The sequence below is a fragment of the Phaethon aethereus genome (genome assembly GCF_964289735.1).
Source record: "Phaethon aethereus genome assembly, chromosome: 1".
Lineage (NCBI taxonomy): Eukaryota > Metazoa > Chordata > Aves > Phaethontiformes > Phaethontidae > Phaethon > Phaethon aethereus.
Window position 1 is genome coordinate 187,477,844 of NC_138575.1, and position 18,225 is coordinate 187,496,068.

General features: G+C 42.4%; 1 protein-coding gene across 1 annotated transcript; it reads left to right on the forward strand.

Moving 5' to 3' along the window:
• Positions 1-985: 985 nt before the first annotated feature.
• Positions 986-16,238, forward strand: RGCC (regulator of cell cycle; the record flags this gene model as incomplete). Its single annotated transcript, XM_082014593.1, has 5 exons — positions 986-1,147; positions 1,400-2,054; positions 12,525-12,632; positions 14,537-14,599; positions 16,231-16,238. 5 exons carry the CDS (start codon positions 986-988, stop codon positions 16,236-16,238), a joined length of 996 nt encoding a protein of 331 aa, XP_081870719.1.
• Positions 16,239-18,225: the final 1,987 nt, after the last annotated feature.

Here is an 18,225-nt window from a genome sequence, read left to right on the forward strand (position 1 = left end):
CTTCTTGTTCCTTACTTTTTAACCTCACTTTCCATCTGTGTCACTACTGTCTTCAAAAAGGGTTGTTTATAGCCGTTTTTATTAGCAGAAAGAAAAACAGAGGAAGACCACAAGAAAGCAGGAAGCCACAGAATAAATAATGATTGAACTTCACCACAAGAACTTCTTTTGATCCATTGCAAAAATAAATAATTGCCTCCATATCAGCCGGTAAGGAGAGGTGAACAAATCTCTTAGCTACAGATGGTTTATTGTCTAGAATATTTTTTTTTTCTTTTTATACCTTGCAGAAGCAATGACAACATGTCTGAAAATGTCGAGAAGTTTCGGAGAGATTTTTTTCTCCCCTCTCCGTGGCCTTGACCCTTCTATTTTAATTCTAAATATTCTCATCAACACACAAACATAATCATAGCTTCTGACGCATACGCATGGAATAGCACCTGATGTCTGTTTTCACTATTACTGGCCATAACTAAATGTGACAGAGTCTTCCCCAATGAGTATTTAACAGAAGTGGTGTTTTAGCTGCTCAGACAACTTTTATTTAAAATGAGCAAGAGACAGTACAAGAGCAATATTCGGTAGCTATGGCATGTATAAACATCAGGTTAACCTGACTTTAGGACAAGTGCTCCTATCTTTCTCCTAAGAATAAGGAAAGCTCTCCACTGGAGAACGCCCTGGCCGAGGCAGCTGGGGTCATGGCTCCCTGTGCCTGAGCAGCTCCCCGTGTCACCCCCGCCACCTGCTCCTCTCCTCAGGTCACCCTCTCTAACGAACCGTCCCAGCTGCCCCCGTGGCCATGTTTACAGCCCACTAAGGGATCGAGCTGAGCAATAACCAGACAGATGCCAGCGCAGCACAGGGTGGCGATAGGGATGGCAATGGCGATGGTGATGGAGATGGCAACAGCAGTGGGGATGGCGATGGAGGTGGCAACGGCAGTGGGGATGGCGATGGGGACAGCAATGGCAATGGCAAAATGGCGATGGGGAAGGGGGTCTCGGTGGTGGCTGAAGCGGCACTCTGCTGCGTGCAAAGCCACAGCCTGGCTGCAAGTGTAAACCAAGCAGCAGAAGGCAGGCTGCTGCCTCTTGGTCCTGCTCTGTACCCCCGGCGACTAGCAGCCATGGGGCTGGGTAAGGTGTGGTTTTGTGAGATGCCCTCCCTGCAGGTGGCCCCGATGCTCGTGGTACCCTCCACCCGCAGCCCGGCACAGAGCCGGTGCAGACATTCCCTCCTGAACCACAAATAGTTGGGATGAGTAAACCGACATCAGCCAGGAGAAGACACCATCACCCTGTCGGGGGTGACGATCAAGAGGACGCGGGGCGATACTTCCCACTTGCGGCGGCGGTGAGCTGTTAGAGGGACTCGAGCTGTCCGGGAACCACAGCCTCCGGCCAAGCCGCCATGCCGGCTGGCGGGCCGCGGCTCTGCACCCCCTGCCACAGCGCACCTGCACCGCCCGCCCGGCCCCCCGCGGCGGGCAGGGCCGGGCCGAGCCGGGCCGGGCTGGGCCGGGCCGGGCCACGGTGCCGCCTCCCGCCCCCTCCGCCTCACCCCCCAGCCCGAGCGGGCTATAAGAGGCGGCGGCGGCGGGGCCGGGCAGCCTATGCTGGCGGCGGGAGGCAGGGGCGGCAGCGGCGGTGGGGCACCTACGCCCGCCGCCATGAAGTCGCCTCAGGCCCAGCGGCCGGCGGGTCAAGGTGGGAGCGGCGGGACCCTTTCCCCTTCCCTCTGCGGGGGCGGGGGGGATCGGGACGCCGGGCTGGAGGGCTGTGGGTGGGCGGCGGGTCTCCCCTTGCAGCGCGGGGGTGCCGGGGGCGGGCGGCGCCCGGCAGCCCCTCACGCTTGCCGCCCCCCGGCAGCGCTGGGGGAGGAGGGCGGCGGCGGCCTGGCGGAGGCGCTGGGGGAGTTCGACGCGGTGCTGGCGGAGTTCTCCTGCCCCGCCGGCCGGCGCCGCTTCCACTACGGCGAACACCTGGAGCGCATGAAGCGGCGGAGCAGCGCCAGCGTCAGCGACGGCAGCGGCCTCAGCGACTCGGAGAGTGAGTGTCCGTCGGGCCGGCCGGCCAGCCGTCTGTCCCGGCCGTGCCGCGTCCCGGGGCGGGGGCGGGCGGAGGCGAAAGCGGGTGTTAAACCAGCGCATCCCCCACCTTGAGAGAGGCAGGGATCCCCAAGCGAGAAACGAGACTCTTTTAAAAAAAAAAAAAAAAAAAAACGAACACAAAAAACCCCCCAAAAACCCTCTTTCATTTACTTTTTGGAGTAAAGTTGGAAGTCGCAAGGGTGCGGAGTCTGGCCCCGCTGGCTTCCTTCTCCTGATGCTGCACAGCAGAGGAGGGAGGGCGAGAGCTGCTCGCAGGGAAGCCACATCAAGGTCGCCTCCAGAACAGATAAGGCCGAAAAACTCGCTGCAGGAGAAGGTCAAGCCGCCAGCCGGCGTCTTAAAAAGAAAAAAAAAAAAGTCTGTTAAGTTAATGGGGACTGTCCGTTGTATCTCAGTAGCCCGCAATATCGGTTGAGAAAGGGTGAACTAAAGTGCGCTTTCCAGAAGAGATGGAAACTCATCCAGGTTTCTAGCTTGGTGTTATCACTCTTTCCGAGGTGATATTTTTAAGCTAACTTGCACCCAAATACACTTGATGTATACGAATGGTGCATGCAGAACATAGCACGAGGAGAGTGGGAAGCCGATGCTGACTCATGACCTGCTTTGAGCAAGAAAACATGGAATTGGAACTAAGACTTTTCTAGCTAACTTGGAAAAAAGTTTTACCCCTCTTATTTTTTTGCTAGTCAGGGAGAGGAAACATCATTCCTGTTCCAGAGAGTGAGGCTGGAAACTGCTGTTCTTGGGAGCAGTAGACTCGGGTTACTTTGTCAGAAGTGAGTTCTTAAACTGTCCACATTTTTTTTGAGTTCCTGAACTGTACAGGGAGTTGTATGAAACTTGCCTGTTTTTCAGTTACTTGTAACAAAATTCCTCCTTTAATTTCTGTTGTGCATCTTTATTGGTTCAGTGACTTACAGCACAGTTCTGTTGGCTTAGCGCTAAAACATTCATATAATCTTCCTGGTGCTTAAGCTGTGACACCATATTATCAGAGCACTTTATTTCATCATCAAGGGTAGGGTTCATTTCATTTCATTGACAGGTAATGTTTTACCTGCTCTGAACTTGGATACCTTGCCTAGCAGTACCTTTGAGGGTTTTTTCTGTAGTCAGTGGAGGTACATGGATCAAGATACTGTTCTGCTGTTTCATAATGTGGTGGGTGAATCACTCCTTGTAAGTACCTCTCACCCTGTGAGGAAGATCTAGAAATGCATGCGTGATTTAGGCTGGGTGCTAGCCTTTTGGATGGCTGAGGGTGTGTAAGGTGAGGTCTGCCTTTACTGAGTCAAGCTGATTTAGTATGTGAGCTGTGTTGTAAATCTAAGTCTATTATTAACTACAGCAATACAGCCCGAGTGTTACTATTTCTTGTGCAGTCCTCAGTATTGTAATATATTAACCTCTCACATACTCTTACCACAAATGAGACACTTAAAATGATAAGAGTGAAGATTCTTTACCCAGTGAAATAATTTACTGTTGAGAAAACAATAAAAAAACCAAAATGGTGTCAAGAACTTTTTCTTCTTGCATGGGTACAGCCATCTGTAGTTGCTTAGCATACCTGTTGTGGTTCAGAAAACGTAAATCTTGAACACTGCTTTAAATTGTTCTGTTAGGATTGGCAGGAAGGGCCTTCTGAGGAAGATGATGGTGTTCTCTAACAGGCCTGGTGAGAAACAGCATGCTCATGCAAATTGGCAGACCAGATCTTCAGGAAGATCTGGAAAATAAAAATCTGTGTCACAAATCTGCACTGATTTAGGCTGAAGACATTAATGGGATAGCAGGGTAGACAGGGTTTGATGTCTCTGTACAAAGTCCTCAAGGATCTTGTATGGTGAACTTGTCAAGCTTCCAAGTCCCAGCCTGTGCTATGGTTACTCCCTTGATGATGCATCATGCGAAAAGTGGCTCTAGAGAATTCAAAGTCCCTGTGTTCTGGACACTGGCATATACTGGACCAGGATGCTAAGAGTGACCTGTTGGTGTCCAACAGTGTCAAGTATATGAGGATATGTTTAAGGGAAGGGAAAGAATAAAATAGCCAGCTCTCCTCATTTCTCAGAACAGGCTCAGTAAAACACTTCTTCCTAAAGGCATCATTCAGTGCAGACAACTTCTTATTTTGAAGTTACAGTAGGATTGGAGAGGAATTGCAGATTTATGAAGAGGTTCTTTTATAAAACAGGCTCCAGTGTCTGATGTAATCCAGCTACACTCCCTACATTTATTTTAAGAAGAGGTGCAGGAAGTTTCCTACTTACCCAGGCTCTTTCTGTTCAAACTCGTTTTTTTTCCCTAGGTTTACCTTTCCTTTGGTCTCTATCATTCAGTGCAAGTGCGGCGCTGAATTCATGACCTTGCTATTCCCGTGGTAATGCTTAGGTTAAACATCACTGCAGGATCAAGGAGAAACTGGGCTGAAAGAGCAAGTTCTGACAACACAAATCTGTAGCAACACAAAAGAAATTCCAACAATGTTATCTGCAGATAGTTTGAATTAATTTCTTTTTCATGGAGACTCTTTAAGTCTTTGCAAAATCTCGTTATCCAGTGCCAAGGCTAGTACAAGTAAATTTTTTCATGTATGTACAGAACAGTTCAGACTATCAGATTTTAGTACTATCTCTCCTTGTTCGTTGGTTAATCTAATCCTCCTAAGTGACGTGGCGTGGCTGAAGGTTAGGTTTACATATCTTTTGGCCACTCCTGCAGTGATATCTTTTGAGTCTAGGGTGGGACTTTAAGGAGAGGTAACATTTTAAACTGTTGCAACTGTTTGTTTCAGGGGCTGTGAATCGGTCTGAATCAGTCTTAAATTCAACTTTATGAAAAGCTAGTGATAGGTATCAAATGGTCATACTCACACAATACAGTTTAGGGTAAGGAAAGCCTTTCCAGCTGGAGGTTTTCGTCATGAGGATGAGCCCATTTAATTTAACAAAAGTATTTACAAAAGATTTTTATCAATACTGTTAATCCTGCAAATATTGCTTTTTAACTTAAAATCTGTTGAGGGAGCCAGCTCCAAAAATACTAATTGAAATTCTTATATTGTGTATTTCTGCCTCATAAAAAAAAAAAAAAGAGAGAACTTGAAGACACTACTATTGAAAATGGGCAAGATAGTACTTGGCTGTCCCACATCTTGTCCTGTTATTTGACCAAATGATCTTTGGACAAGGTCTGTCTTGGCTGTGGTTAAGTATTGTGCATAACACAATGGACTCTTGACCTTACAGTAATAGAAAGGCTCGCCTGTGCAGATGTTCCTGATGATCTTGGTACTTGGGCCACAAGTATTGCATTAACCACAACTGATTGGGTCAGTGCTGGAAATTGCGATGGAACTGATGAGTTACTCCAACAGGCATTCTTTTGTTGCTGGACTCTGAGTGAGTACCAATTATGTTTCAACTTGATGTAGTCAACCGCATCAAAGTATAACAGCTTCCTACTTTAGGTTATTAATAATGCTGAAACTTCTAAGTTAAGGGATACCTTATAACTCTTTGCTATTTACAGCATATGTTGGTCATGATAAAATATGATTTGTGTTAGAGTGCTGTGCTTGCAAAAGCCACTAGTGTAGATGCAGCTATATTGACGAACTTTTAGAGGTGTCATGTGTTTCTTGTGTGTTGGAATAACCTTGCAAAGAAAAGTGCAGGTTTGCCTGCATAAATTGCATGTCCACTCGGTGCGTTGTGCTTGTACAGTATATCGCAATGTCAGGACAGTCTTCCAAGTTTAGGCTTAGGATGATGAATAGAAAGTTGGACTTTTATGAGAGGTTGTGAAGGGAAGCACTTTAACATTTCTTGTGCCAAAGCTGTAACACCACCAAAAATACTAAACCATAATCTGTTGTGCTCTCAGAAGTGTTTCACACTTCTAGCTCCAGATGTGTTTTCTTGAGGCAGGTTCAGCTTCCAGTCTCTCTGTTAAAAGCATCGCAAAATTAATGCATTGATTTAGTTCTTGCACTCATACAGCCTGCAATGTATCTTCGTAGTTATTTTTAGGAGTATGTAAATGCTTTCTGACAAATATCTCCTGGCTTTTAAACATAACAAAAAACACTGTGTGCATCTAGAACTCTTAATTTTAGAATTTCTAAATCAAGCAGGTGCAGGTTTACTGAGGGGTTGAACAATGTCTGTGAGCACCCAATGCCCGGTGTAGTGCAAGCATTCATGGTTACATGCCATGGATGTCTCCGTGTGGTTGTGCTAATGCCTCCACTATCTAGAGATGAAGGATCAGCCACTGTTGATACTGCAGCACTCATCCTGAAAAGCTTGTGTACATTTGCAATCTTGCAATATGCGACTGTAAAGAAGATACAGAAAAAGGCAACACGAAATGATTGAAGACATAAAATAGTTTCCAAATGACTAAATTGACTGGGACTTTCAGCCCAAAGGAGAGATGACTTGGGTGTGTCAGTCTTCCAGAAAATCCCAAGTGACTTTAGGAAAGTGAATGCTACCTCACCCAGTATGAAGAAATAAAATTAAACCAGCATGTTTCAAAGAAATAAGAGGAGCAATTTCTTCTCATCATGTAAGATGTAAAACTGTAAAATATATTGCCTCAAGGTATTGTGGATGTTAAAAGTTTACATACTCAATAACTAAGTAAAATCATGTCAGGAGGGGCGGGGCCATCGGCGACTGCTGTAGGCTAAGATGCTACCACTGTTTTAGAAAAGATACTGATCTGTGCATCACCAAACTTGGCAGAATTTATTTTGAAACTATCAGGGTGTGGCTGCGCCACTCTTAAAACTCTTTTATAGGCATCTGCTGTGAGCTGCTATGAGAATGTGGAGTAGGTGAGCCTTTGGTCTTAGCAGCAAATCCTGGTCTTCTACGATGAAGAGACCATTTTAAGGAGGTAGATTGTTTCTGTGAAGTTCTAATGGCCTCTCTCAACAAGAAGGCAACACTATTTATAATGAAAAAATGAAGCAAGACTCTTATGGAGAAATAACCTTTTATTAAATCAGCTGAGAAATACTGTTTTATTAAATTACCAATACATTCAAAAGGAAGAAAACCCAAAAGTTTCAGGTGCATAGGCTTCTCTCCAGGTATGTAAATTTCATGAGAGATGTGCTTTATTGTGAGATTTCCTGTTCTTATCTTTCCAGCATACCTGTTTCTCTTACACTTTAGAAAGGAAGCATTAGTAAAGGGGAAGGCTGGAGTTGGAAACACCACCTCACAGATAGTAAATGGTGGGAGATAGTAAGTGGTGGGGGAGCGGAAGAGTACACTTTGTATATAATGAGAAGGCACGCTTGTACATCCGAATTTCAGGCTTCCTAGGTAACTTCTGTGTAACTAAGTGATTTAAAATCTTTTAAATCATGAAGCCTAGACATGTAGATAGTGAAAAGGTGTGATTTTTTTGTGTCAGTGTTGGAACAGATGTTTGTCAGCTAGGCAAAAAAAAAACCCCCACAAAAACCCCAATGCAGCCAAGTGTTACTGTGATTATGATAAATATAAGCACTATCCTTGAGGGCTGCAACATACATATTGTCAAACAAGCTGTTTGCATCCTGAATATTTCTCACTTGTACTGTTGGCATTAGAAATTCCTGATTTTATCTTTATTTTAGCAAGTAGGCTATGTTCTGACTAGGAATTAGTTGTGCAGTCTGTTCATTAAATGCTGAACTATTGTTTTATAATAAATTCATGGCTTGTAGAGACTTAAGTGGAATTTTAAATCTCTTCTCTGAAAAATTTAGGGGTGTGGGGTTTTTTTTCCACTCTAAAACTTTCCCCACTGAAAGTGGCAGTAAAAATTTTACTGACTCCAGTGCTCTTTAGAATTGTATCCTGAACTATGGTACTAGAAAGAGCATAATATTAAAAGAAGTCACAGCTGAACTTTTCCGTTGTCTGTTTTAAGATTAAAAGTTTGAGGTTTTCCTCCTTCAGTTAATTACTGACCAGAACCTTTCAATTGCTCATTTCATGGGGACATTCTATATTTACATGGTATTGCTGTGGTTTTTCTTTGTGGTTTAACCATATACTGGAACAGTAAAGGTCAATACTAACTATAGATTCCTTTGCCAAAGTAAAATACACTCATTTTTATTCCAGCCCCCTAATTTTGCAGCTGTTGGCTTAGTTTAACTCATGTAAGTCAACTCAGTAGCTTAAATCTCAGATTTTTACTTTTTTTTTTAAAGTAGACAGTATTATAGAGTATTTTTAAAAAAACAGCCAAAGGGGCATAGTTCCTGATTGTGCACAAGCAGTAGAATCAAAATAAAGTGGAAAAAAAAAAGTAATGAGTGATAGATAAACTTGCATCACAGTGGGAGAGAAGGGGCTGGATGAGGAAGGACAGCAGTGATGAGGGATCCTTGGCATCAGCCTCTGGTTATTGGGCTGCAGGGGATGTTGTATTTGTGTGGCAGTGGAAATCTTCCAAGGGCCATTATTGGAGGTGAATGAGCAAATCTGGGCTGTCGCAGCTGGTAGAGAGCAAGGACTGAAGTGTCCTTTTCCCACAGCTTTCTGCCCTACAGCCACACTTTGCCAAAGTGGCTGTTTTTGTGCGATGGATATCACAAGTTTGTTTTTTTTAACACTACATTGTTTTCAGCAGTTATAGTGACCTTGATGGCGGAGTCAGTGCATTCCTCCTTCCACTACCAGAATTTATGCTGCTTGGTGGCACGTGTAAGCCACAGCCAGTAGCTAAAGTATGTTTTTGCTTTTTGAAAGATAAATGTTGATATTTTCCTAAAATTATTAATACTACAACCCATCAGAAGATAACACTGTTTTGTGAAAACATTTCACCTGTTGAAACTGGAAAAAAAAACATTCAGATATTTAAAGCAACAGTTCTGTCTTATTTTCTCTTTGCCCAGTTGTAAATACTTCCCAGCGTAAGGTTTGTGGAAGCCAGTATGAAATAATGTTTTCTGGTTTCAATACACTGCCAGGTGAGTGGTCAGCACTTTCAACTGCTTTATAGGAGGAGTATGGAGAGAAAACCACAAAGAATCAAAGGTGACTGCTAGCTCGGATGTGTAGATGGATTTAAATAAAAAGAACCGTGTGAAGAATTTGTGGCCAATTTAAATGGCTTTTGTAATTTGAGTTGCCCTCACAAGTGTTCACAGAAAGAACATTTTATTCCAGCTGTGTGTAAGAGCAACTTGAGCTTTAGATTTGGTGTACAAGAAGGATTGGTTTATAATATAAATTCCCAGCATCCCTACATTTGGTGTCTGGATACTAGTAGTATAGACTCCACATTAAAAGTATACTCAGTCTTGTAGTTGTTGTCATCTGGATTATTTTTTATTAATTCAACTAGCTCTAAAACCTTTAAAATGTGAAATAATTTGGAAGTTCTTGTTCTGCTCTTTTGAAATACGTTGCCTGGAAAGTGTTTTATCTTTCATGATCTGTTCTGTCAGTGTCTCAGTGAGTTGTACTCTTGACCACAGGACTGTTTGTGTGAGGTGTTATGAGTTGCTTGGCTTTTTTTGTGGTGGTAGGGGTTTTGTCCTGAACAGCTACAATTTTCCATTCTGAATTTTTTGGTCACTGAGGTTTGCATCTTGGCTGAAAAGAACTGTGGTTTTAGTTGAAACTTGGTCTAGAAAACTGATTTCAACAGGAAATTTACCATCCCTTTAACTGTTACTTTCAGTCCATTAATGTACAGGGTTTGTATTGCATAGTCCAACACTGGTGATACATCATTGCAGAGCAGTGTCAGATTCCGCCCCCTGCCCCCCCCCCCCACCCCCTTAGGTTGTTTTTGGTTTTTTTAGGAGCTACTTTTAAAATTGCTTATTTTTCCATTTTTCTATCTAAAATTATCTCGATTCTGCATTGTATTCCTCAATCTTTCTTATATTGGAAGTTTCAATTATGCTGGATTTGATCTGCTCAGGTTTAGAGAGGAGAACAGGCACTTAAGAGTGAAGATAAAGAAATGACAATAAAAAGCTAGTATAGAGAAGTATACTACCCTTTCTGAACAAGAAATACCAACTGATCGCTGATCAAGCAGTAGTCCCAGGTAACTGATACCGTTCACCTCATCGCTGACATTTGCACAGTGCTGCAAGTAGCATGTGCATTTGCTGGAACGGGATGTCAGATGATTGCAGAGCAAACAGAAAGATACAGGACTGTGGTGGGTCACCATACTTGTGAAAGAGGAAAGTCTTGGATGAAGCTTCTCACACAAGCCTCTTCAGTGTTTATTGCGACAGGTAGGCTTGGAAGCTAGCACAGAAGAAACAAATAGACAATCAGCCTACGGCTAAGGAAACATCTAACAGGCTTAGATGCAGTTGTCCTGTATGGTCTTATTTGTCACTGTTCCTGTATACTCCTGTGGAAACTGGGTTTATGCTGATAAGGACTGCAGACTAGAGGAGATGGGGCGTGGACACATGCTCTTCTTCCTGAAGAAAGAGGGAACTTACGGTAGAGGAGTAGTCAGCCGGAGGATGGTCTCTATGTTTGATATTATAGAATCACAGAATCATTGATGTTGGAAAAGACCTTTGAGATCATCAAGTCCAACCATCAACCCAACACCACCATGCCCACTAAACCATGTCCCAAAGTGCCACGTCCACACACTTTTTGAACACTTCCAGTGATGGTGACTCTACCACCTCCCTGGGCAGCCTGTTCCAATGTTTGGCCACTCCCTCAGTAAAGAAGTTTTTCCTAATACCTAGTCTAATCCTCTCCTGGTGCAACTTGAGACCATTTCCTCTCATTCTATCGCTAGTTACTTGGGAGAAGAGACCACAACCCCCTTTCAGGTAGTTGTAGAGAGCGATGAGGTCTCCCCTCAGCCTCCTCTTCTCCAGATGAAACAACCCCAGTTCCCTCAGCTGCTCCTCATAAGACTTGTTCTCCAGATCCCTCACCATCTTTGTTGCCTTCGTTGCTCTTCTCTGGACACTCTCCAGCACCTCAACATCCTTCTTGTAGTGAGGGGCTGAAGACAGGATTCGAGGTGCAGCCTCACCAGTGCCGAGTATAGGGGCATGATCACTGCCCTGCTGCTGATGGCCACACTGTTTCTGATACAGAAATAGTCTGCAAATATAGAAATATATCTGCAAACATCGTGTCACTGTTAAGTGTAAATGTGCAGATCTTGGCAAGGCAAGCTGTGGTCCTTCCCCTTTTTGCTAATTCAACAAGACACCCTTAATTTAACTAAGGCAGTCATTTCCTGCCGTAGCAAATGGGACGGGTGGACAAGGAAGTGTGACAGTTCTGACTTGCATGGACTTAATGCTGCAGTATAACCACCTCCAGGGATGGAGCTCCAAGGACAACTGCCATATGTGCTGCAGGGAGGCAAAATTGCTGGCCTCAACGGCAAGCAGTGGTAGTCACCACACCACATAATGACACATACATTTATTTCTTAGGAAATGTGCCAGGTAAGTGGAGACCATTGACATGTTCATATTACAGTGGTTTCTTTTTGTAGAACTACAGTTTTCAGGTCACTGGCTCAAAACTGCAGGAACTAGCAGTTTTAGTGTCTCTAACACAATGACAGTTCCTCCTTCCATGGAGCCGTGACTAATACTTGTGTGCTCTGTGTATCACGGGACTCTTTTTATGAAAAGGGACAAGATAAAGATGATTTTTTAATACTTTTGAAACTTAAGGCCTTGTCTAAAATCTAAGAACATCAGAACCATGTTGGAACCTTTCCCATTGCTTTCTGTGGAATATAAAAGCTTTCTTTGAGAGACCACCTAAAAGAAGATTGCAGAACATCTTGTGTACAGACTTATTTCTTTGTGAACTCCAGAGGGCTACAGAATAAAAGAAAACTAAAATATGCTAGACAATTTAGCTAGAACACAGGACCTAAAGCAGCTGAGTATGCAAAAATGGATGTGTTTGCTTCAGGGATGAGGACAAAACTGAATATATTTTCCGTTCTGGGGGACTGTTCTTGCTCTGGAGTGCTCTATTCAGCTTTTTTAATAGCTTTTGAAAAATTCAGGTAACCAGAATTTCCCAGAATACTGTGTATCAGGCAGGTCTTACCAGACCTTATTTAGTGGATGTGGGATAATTGCCATTCCTGTAATATTTTCCAAATGATGCTGACGTTTCCCTCACTGGGAGTGAGGATTGGGACTGGAACTGCTTGCTTTTTAACAGTAGGTGTGTGAACAACAGCCTTCACGCAAATTTATCCCTCTGGTTTTGACGTCTGTAAATTGGAGTTCTACAGACTTTGAAGCCCATATAAGAGAGGCCCCATTTCTGTTTTTAATTCTATTGCAAAATTGCAGAAGGTGTTAATTTTAATATGTATTTTTTTTAATACGTATATTTAAAATGTAACTTTTTTACAGGTGCAGATTCACTCTACAGAAATAGTTTCAGTCTCAGTGATGAAAAGCTTAACTCTCCAACTGCATCTATTCCAAGTTTGCCATCTCCATCAGTAACTCCATGTAAAGGTAAACTTAACTGTTGACGTTTCTTCCTGATTCTCAAGTATGTAGGCTTCTTTCTGTGAGCCAGGGTTCACATGCATGTGTTGACTTTTTTTTTGAAATGACAACAAAACTAAGAATTACTGTTAAGCACACTACAGATGCAAGTATTACTGTGTTGATCATAAACAGCAATAGCACACTGCATTAGGTGACCTGGGAACTCTTTTGGTTTTGAAACACCGAGCTGAAGAAAATGGCAGCTTTTGTTGATCAGGAATTGTGGTGCTCCTTACAGAGTGCTTCACTTCAGAATTAACTCATGTTATTTCTAACTTAAGCAACTTAAGTAGCTTAGGTGTCCCATCTAAGTAGAGAAATACTTAGCCTGAATGCAGGGGTGTGCAGTAGGTGACTCCTCAGAAGCCATATGCTGCCATTCAAGTTAACACAGTTACTCAGATCCATGTAGACCTTGCACTGCTGACACAAGCATGCACTACTAATTCCTTCTTCCTTTGTAGCTATGCTGTTCGAGTGGCTTCGGTCTTGCAGCTGATCTAACTCCTTAGACGCTCGTTTCATTCAAGTTAACTCAGATTAACTCTGGAGTAGAAATATCAATAAGTGTACTACACGGTACTTTCATTGCAACTAGTCTTCTCAGATGCATGCTCAAGAGCTTTTCATACTTCCATGTCTTTTCCTCATTGACCAGTCACAAAAAAGTAAAATGCTTTTTTTCTAACTAGCATGGTAGTAGGGCGAAATTATGAGTAACAGTTAATAAGAAGTAGCAAAAATAAAGTTCAGTTAAACTGGCAGGGAATACTTGGCAAGGCATTACACTAAAGGTCAGGATGCTTTTCCTGATGAGAAGACAGAAAGACAGAAATAGAGTTGGAGCAGGCTTGGAATAGACCGCAGCAATGAGATAAGGAAGCCACTTGCAGTAAAACTAGACTGAATGGAACCAGTGGTGTTCTCAGGAGTGGAAATTTAGGTGTATGTTTGGATCCAAACATACGGTGTATGGACTGAGATCAGATCTGACATCATAGCAATCCAATGATACTGACATGATCTAAGAGGTTTAGATCTGGGTAGGACTGGGAGCTAATGAGGTAGGATTTGGTTGGGGCCATGAATCCAGTAGCTGAATAAATGCAAAAAGGAAGAATCCCACAGTAGCAAGGATGTGGTTTATTTGACCTATAACTTTTTTCTCCACTTAGACCTCTGCTTTTTAAGGAAACTAAACAGGAGATTGCTTTGTTTTTGTCAAATGGAAAACTATAAAAACTAGAATTTTAAATTGGTTTCCCCTGTCTTCTAAAGAATGCATTTGGACATTGCAGCAACCCTATTGAACTTTTCTGAAAATAATCCAGAACATAGAATCATAGAATCTTTGGATTGAAAGGGACCTTTAAAGGTCATCTAGTCCAACCCCCCTGCCATGAGCAGGGACCTCTTCAACTAGGTCAGGTTGCTCAGAGCCCTGTCCAGCCTGACCTGGAATGTTTCCAGGGATGAGGCATCTACCATCTCTCTGGGCAGCCTGTGCCAGGGTTTCACCACCCTCATTGGGAAAAATTTCTTCCTTAGATCTAGCCTAAATCTACCTTCTTCTAGTTTAAAACCATTACCCCTTGTCCTGTTGCAGCAGGCCCTGCAAAAAAGTCTGGCCTCATCTTTCTTATAAGCCCCTCTGAAGTACTGAAAGGCTGCAATAAGGTCTCCCCAGAGCTTTCTCTTCTCCAGGCTGAACAACCTCAACTCTCTCAGCCTGTCCTCATAGGAGAGATGTTCCATCCAGCATGTTTGATACCACTGAAAATGATTTGGGGGTTGTGTGGTCCATGTGTTCCTTTTGGTCAGAGAAATGTGTGCTGTCTAAGCAGTACTGACTGTCTCGCATTTTGCAGCGAAGCTTGGAGACACAAAAGAACTGGAAGACTTCATTGCTGATCTTGACAGGACACTAGCAAGTAAGTAGATTTTTATTAGTAAGCTTCATCTCGCTTGGTGCTGTCAAAGGGTGATGAAAGCCAGTGTATGGAGGGAGGAGGAGGGGAGAGTGGCAATAGTTTCATGTAACATGGCTTCATTTTAGCTTGCTAGTCCTATGGATCATTATGTGGATAAGAAAGTAACATAGCCTAAACTCTGGTCTTTGCCTAAATGTTAAAGGCATGCAGTTTGGCTCATGTGACAAAGGCTGTACTCTGATGAACCTCTGTCCCCACCTCTGAGGCAGCTGCAATTCACCCCTCCTTGACAGTCTATAGATCAAGTAAACATCACTTTCTTTAAATACTCAAAACTCAGCTAAAAAGTCAGGTTTTGTTTCTTCATTATAAAGCTAAGTAACTGGAGGAGTAGCTGTAGCTGAGGGAAACTTTTATTCTACACCTTGCTTTATGAAAGAATTAAGGAGACAAGATCTGTATCTATTGATTTAGACTAAATATCAAAATCCTGTTTGTTCTTGTCTTTATCAAGAATGGAATTTAGACCCAGTTACAGTACTAGCTTTTTCATTATGATTTTTAAAGAAAAACAAAAAAGCCCAAAATAACACCCTCCTATTTCCAACCATGTACTCTGCCTATTCTTCCTGCTTCTTTCTGTGCTGTTACAGACATGATACTGTTGATGGGGTTTTTTTTGTATGGAACCAGACTATAGAGCCCAAACCAAGAAATTGTAGGAATAGACCTAAACAGCAGCATGTACACCACCCCCGCAATAAACTATGAACTAAGGGTTTCTTGTATTCATTAGGTATTTTCCCTTCCCTGTAATTCTTGAAGCCTTGGCCATCTGCCTTGGACTTAAGACAGCTGCCCTTATGAGCTTCCTACTTCTCTGTTGTCTTACTTGTATCTTAATCCCGGTTTCACTTCTGTTACTTAAAATATATTTCTAGTTTCCTGACTTCTATCATGAACACATGCTTGATCTAACTCTTTCTTTACTACTGAAACCTCATTGACCGATTGTTCTCCTGAAAAACTTCTGAGTTTGAAGGTTTATGTAGAACAATGAAACCCCCAAACCAAATATTTACATTGCTGTATCTTGCACAGACATGTTGCAGCTAACTCTTAAGGGGCTGCCTATAGTATATTACTTTCATTCTCTTGCAAGGCACATCTAAGATTAGGCCAGGGATTGCCACCTGCTGTAGTGGTTTGGGTTTTTTTTTTTTCTCACAGCTAAGCAAATCTGTAGTTACTTCATCAGAGTCTCATTTATACAGTGTCACTTGTCTTATAGTGATACACTTACCTTTTTATCTTCAGGATTTCCATGTATGATAGTCCAACTTCCATTTGATATTTATCATGACATTTCTGAGGAGTTGTATTTATATGTTTGAAGTTACACAGAACCTTGTACAGATGTCTTTTCAAGCCTAATGCCCTCATTAGAACAGTAATCACCTTGAATTTTTACACACTATCCTTTTGGCTCTCATGTTAATTAAAAAAAGGCATAATTTTTGCTTGTCAGGCAGTGTAGCAAGCTGGGCATAGATAAGGGTGTCTGGTATGTCAGCAACGTGCAATCTTCTTAAATATGGAACTTAATGATCTTTCTTGTTTTGTATTTTCAGGTATGTGAAATGAATCTTTGGCATTATGTTTGCCTATGAATATCCTCTGAAGGATAAGTGACATCAATCACTGAGAACTGCAGCCCTTGTCTGATAATGTTGCTACCCAAGATATTCACCTATTGAACATAACCTTTGTAAACTCCTACCAGTATTTAACTGGCAACATCAGTTTTGATACTTTGCAGCAGATGGAATAAGATAACTTAAGTGTTACAGCTGTATTTTGCTTTAAAATATAGCTTGAATTTTAATTTAAAGTTGCTTTTATGAAAAATATATTTGTAATTTTATATAGTTAAGAACTTTTAATGCTTTTTTCCATTATAATATATTTTTGTATGCAAATAAACCCTGAACTGGAATACAGATGTCTGAAAGCATATGAACATGTGAACTCTGAAACGTAAGTGCAAATTAAGCTCTTATTGAAAACATGAAGCTTTACAATATCTGAAAAGGGTGTATTTCCTTTTAGGCAAAATGTATTATGTTGGCTTCATGTGGAAATTCATATTTTTCTTTTCAAATTGCTTAAATAAGAGAGTTTTGTACTATGTAAAATTAATACAATCAGGAAAATAATAAAATTGGTCAAACTTACTTCAGATTTGCTTTAATACAGATGAAATAACACTGACTTAGACATTTGAATGACAAAACCTATTTCAAACCCTGTGTAAAAGCTAGCTTTGAAATGACATACCATTCTACATGAAGTACTAGTTGGGAGGTCAGATAATTAGGCCCACAGTTTTAAAGGTACAGAGATCCTCTAGCACCAAGAAAATACATCAGTGTCTGGATGTTTCTGATACCAGACCCTTGGGTCCAAAACAGTCTACAACTCTAAAAAGACTTCCTGGTCATCAGTGTTATGCTGAAAGAGTGGAAGGTGAACCTGTGTTTTGACAAGGAACCTAATTCTTTCCATATGCGTTGGGCACTGGAGATACCATTATGTGAGCTCCCCTCCAGCTGCTGCAGGCATTACACTTGACTGTGCTGTCTGAGCCGCTCATGCGATTGCTCTCTAATCCGTTCAGACCAAGTGAGCTGGGCTTGTTTGAACACCAGGTCTTATTTTGAACAAAGCCGCCTAGTGAGCAGTTGCATGAGTGGTTCAGATAGAACCTTGGTCTGTTATCATCTTAGAGTGTGTCTGCCTGGAGAAGGATGTGTCTGTGCCTGTGGCACAGCTACCAACCAGTTGCTTAGGGACGTTAAAGGATGGATTTGGACCGGTGTTCTGGAGCTAGGGGAAAGTCTGCTGGGTATTTGCTAATGGGAACACCATGAGAGTGATGCAAATCCATCTTCCCTGTTTTGGATATTTCTAAAAACTGACCAAAGCATCTGGATCTTGTTAAACACCATAGGACTTTTTTCCAGTTTTATTCACTGGGTACGTTTTAATCAGTCTGAAATAACCTTGAGGTAGGTGTGTGGGTTTTCTCCTCCTTTCAGGCAAAAGGGCAATGTAAGACAGTGAAATATTTTTCTGAAGAGGAAGAACTCCCTTCAGTGTTTCTACTGCAGGTTCAGGTGGTAAATTGTCCCTTAGAACAGAAATGGAGTGTGCTGATTTAGGAGGGTGAAGTTTCATGTTGTTTTAGGTGAACTTTAAAATCTGTGAATGAAGGTAGGATGGTTCAAGTCTGAGACAGTAATGTGCTGCTGCATGCTCTGGGACCTTCTCAGAGGTGCCTGCACAGCAGGAAACCCATTTTGAGCAGCAAGGTAGGCTTGCTCTGGCAAAGTCAAAGCAGTATGGAAATAAGCCATGAGTTTTGGAGGAGGCCACCTCGAGCCATCGTGGGGTGTGGAGCAGATGGGCAGCTGTTTGTTCCTCTCTTCCTCAGATTGGATTGTTGGAGGCATTGGGCATGAGTTTTCCATTTTCCCACTGCATGTTCCATTGTTGCTCAATCCTGTCGAACACTCTGGGTCTATAATCAGTATTTAAAGTTGGATGTCTCCCTTTATAGAGTGCTA